General features: G+C 43.1%; 2 protein-coding genes across 2 annotated transcripts in view; both read right to left on the reverse strand.

Moving 5' to 3' along the window:
• LOC138864218 (uncharacterized) overlaps positions 1-2,500 on the reverse strand; it is a 22,840-nt gene that overhangs the window by 13,806 nt on the left and 6,534 nt on the right. The gene's annotated exons all lie outside the window — the stretch shown is intronic.
• Positions 64-2,500, reverse strand: part of LOC113800703 (uncharacterized) — an 8,975-nt gene continuing 6,538 nt past the window's right edge. The window contains exon 2 of the mRNA XM_027351503.2: positions 64-2,120. Within this exon, the coding sequence (XP_027207304.1) occupies positions 332-2,113 (1,782 nt within the window). The 5' untranslated portion in view covers positions 2,114-2,120 and the 3' untranslated portion in view covers positions 64-331. The remainder of the gene's footprint in view (positions 2,121-2,500) is intronic.

A 2,500-nucleotide genomic window follows, 5' to 3' on the forward strand; every position in this document is an offset into this window, starting at 1 on the left:
AATAAAAGTGCATAGTTTCCATTGCAATTATCTCTTCCAAGGATAGGATAGCAAAAATCGGTATAGAAATATAACTATTTATAAGTTATTATAGGTCTGTCCTCTTTATTTAAAGGTAACACCAAACAAGTATTGTAAAAAAAAAAAATACAGAAGTAATCTGTATTGTTAGAAAAGTCTAAATACAATTTTAGAAGAAAAAAAAATACATGTACATTGAAAACGCCTGAGTGCTTGAAAGTAACGTTTCTAAATGTAGCTTAGAATAATAAGGGTGTTTATCACAGTATACTACTAATTTTCATGACACTATGGTCACCTTTTGTAGGCCTTAAGAGTATAGGGTTCTCTTGTCAGCCTCCTGAGACATGGCACTGTCGGCTGACGGATTCTCCAGGAGCTTCATGGCACTGAGGCACATCCTCAACACCTTAATTTGTTCTTCGTCTTCCACGTCCTTTATCATTTCGTCAATGATTTTCTCAGGAGTGACATATTCCGAATTCATGCTCAGTTCGCTTATTCTCCTTGTATGTTTAACTATTCTGACTGCCAGCATTGTCAAGCTTTCCTTGTATACTTGCATGGTTTCTTCCCTTTCCTTGATTACACCCTGTGTCTTCTTAATCATATCCATCAGACTGCCATACTTAAGCTTCAATGGAGCATTAACTTTTTCAATAAGGTCTTCAGACTCTGCAATCGCGAAGTGTTCTACTTGGTGGTCTGACAATTTGTGTGGACATCCATCTTCTTCACAAATAGAGTCACAGCGAACCAGGGGACATTCTGCCTTAGTTTTCCTCGACTTGATTCCAGCAGAAATCCCAACCGCAAGGCCGCTTACTAAGCCGATGCACGAACCGACGCCAACTCCAATCGGCCCGCCCAGAAGCCCGACCTCGGAGCCAATAACCCCGCCAGCGCACATGGCTGAACCTAACCCAGTGGCAAAGGCAGTCCCAACGCCCGATGTTGTCCCCACTACACCTGCGACGACGTTTGACGGATCTTGACAAGAAGGCACACACGTTTTTTTGCAGACTTTGCAATTGTGTGCGTGGTAGCCCTCTGCCACGTCGTATCTCTCTACAGTAACGGTTTTCTCACTGCATTTCCAGTTCGTATGCTTCGCTTTCTCCGTGTAATTTTTCAATTCCAATTTCAGTTTGGGAAGCGTTCGAACTATCTCGCCCGTAAGTCTCGTTTCGGTCATCAACTGATCCTTTGCCTCAGAGAGTAGCTTTTTCTCCTCGTGCAGATCCCGTGTATTTTTAAGATTCATTGGTGGAACAACACTCAGCTCTTTCAGAAATCTAACGCATTCTTTCTCCATGTTCTCCCATCTGAATTCAAGAATCGCGCTGGTCCTGCAGCTGTCATTGGGATTTCTTTTATACAAGGGCCAATTATCGAATTCGTACACACTGCTGAAAGAGATCCCAGCAGCTCTGACGACTTCGTGCACATGATTATCGTCACTAGCGAAAGTGGCCAAAAGTTTCGTTACCGGCGTGGCATCGTAAGATAAAACGGAAGAAAATTCATTCAGAACATCGACCTGATACTTTGAGATTCTGTTTTGGTTTGCTTTAGCGACTAGCCCAACACAGTGTAGGTATTCAATTCCAAAATCATTCAACAAGAAAGAAGACAAACGTTCACTCGCACGATTTTCGCACTCCACACCTCTCGTGTCATAAAACCCTGGAGTGTCTATGATCATGATGCTACAGTCGATCATCATTCCGTCCATATGATTAATCAAATAGGCTGTTATGTAGTCAGTCTGGCTGTGGATTTGGCTCCTGCTGGGGACGTCGACCTGGTCCTTCACCGCAAACCTGAAGTCATCGGCCAACTGGACTCCGAAGACGATGTTTATAAGGGTGTTGGTAAGGCGAGTCTTCCCGGCGCCCGTTTCCCCAAGCAACAACACCGCAATGGTCTCCTTGTCAGTCGCGGGGCCAACCGCCAGCACTTGAATATTGGTGGCTTCATCTTTATGCACTGGCGCTGCCTTGAGTTCATACAAACTGAGACCATCACTGTCGCTTACGCAAGAGGTCGTGTATTCTTCAATCACCCTCTGTTTCAGCTGCCTGCCATTCATCACGAAGCTGAAAGGAGCGTATTCGCCATTAGTAAAGATCCCTTTTCTTTGTTTGCAATTCATGCTGTTACAGAGTTTGGAGATTTAGCAAACATTATCAGACACTACGACATAATTTTCTTATAAATAAGATTAAATAGAAATTAAATCTTGGGGGTATAGGGAATGAGAAAAAAAACGGGGAACTAGGCATGAAAAAAGATACAGAGAAATAAAAAAGAGGCAATGGGAAAATAACGAAAGAGATTGATTAGACAGAAAAAAACAAGTCAGATTGTGAAAAGATGGAGGGAGGGAGGAAGGGAGACAGGAAGGGAGGAAGAGAGGCGAGAGGGAGAGGTAATATGAGAATTGCATGAGAATATCATCGGGATTCATGAAACTAAA

The sequence above is a fragment of the Penaeus vannamei genome, chromosome 15, assembly GCF_042767895.1.
Source record: "Penaeus vannamei isolate JL-2024 chromosome 15, ASM4276789v1, whole genome shotgun sequence".
In the NCBI taxonomy this organism is placed as follows: Eukaryota; Metazoa; Arthropoda; class Malacostraca; order Decapoda; family Penaeidae; genus Penaeus; species Penaeus vannamei.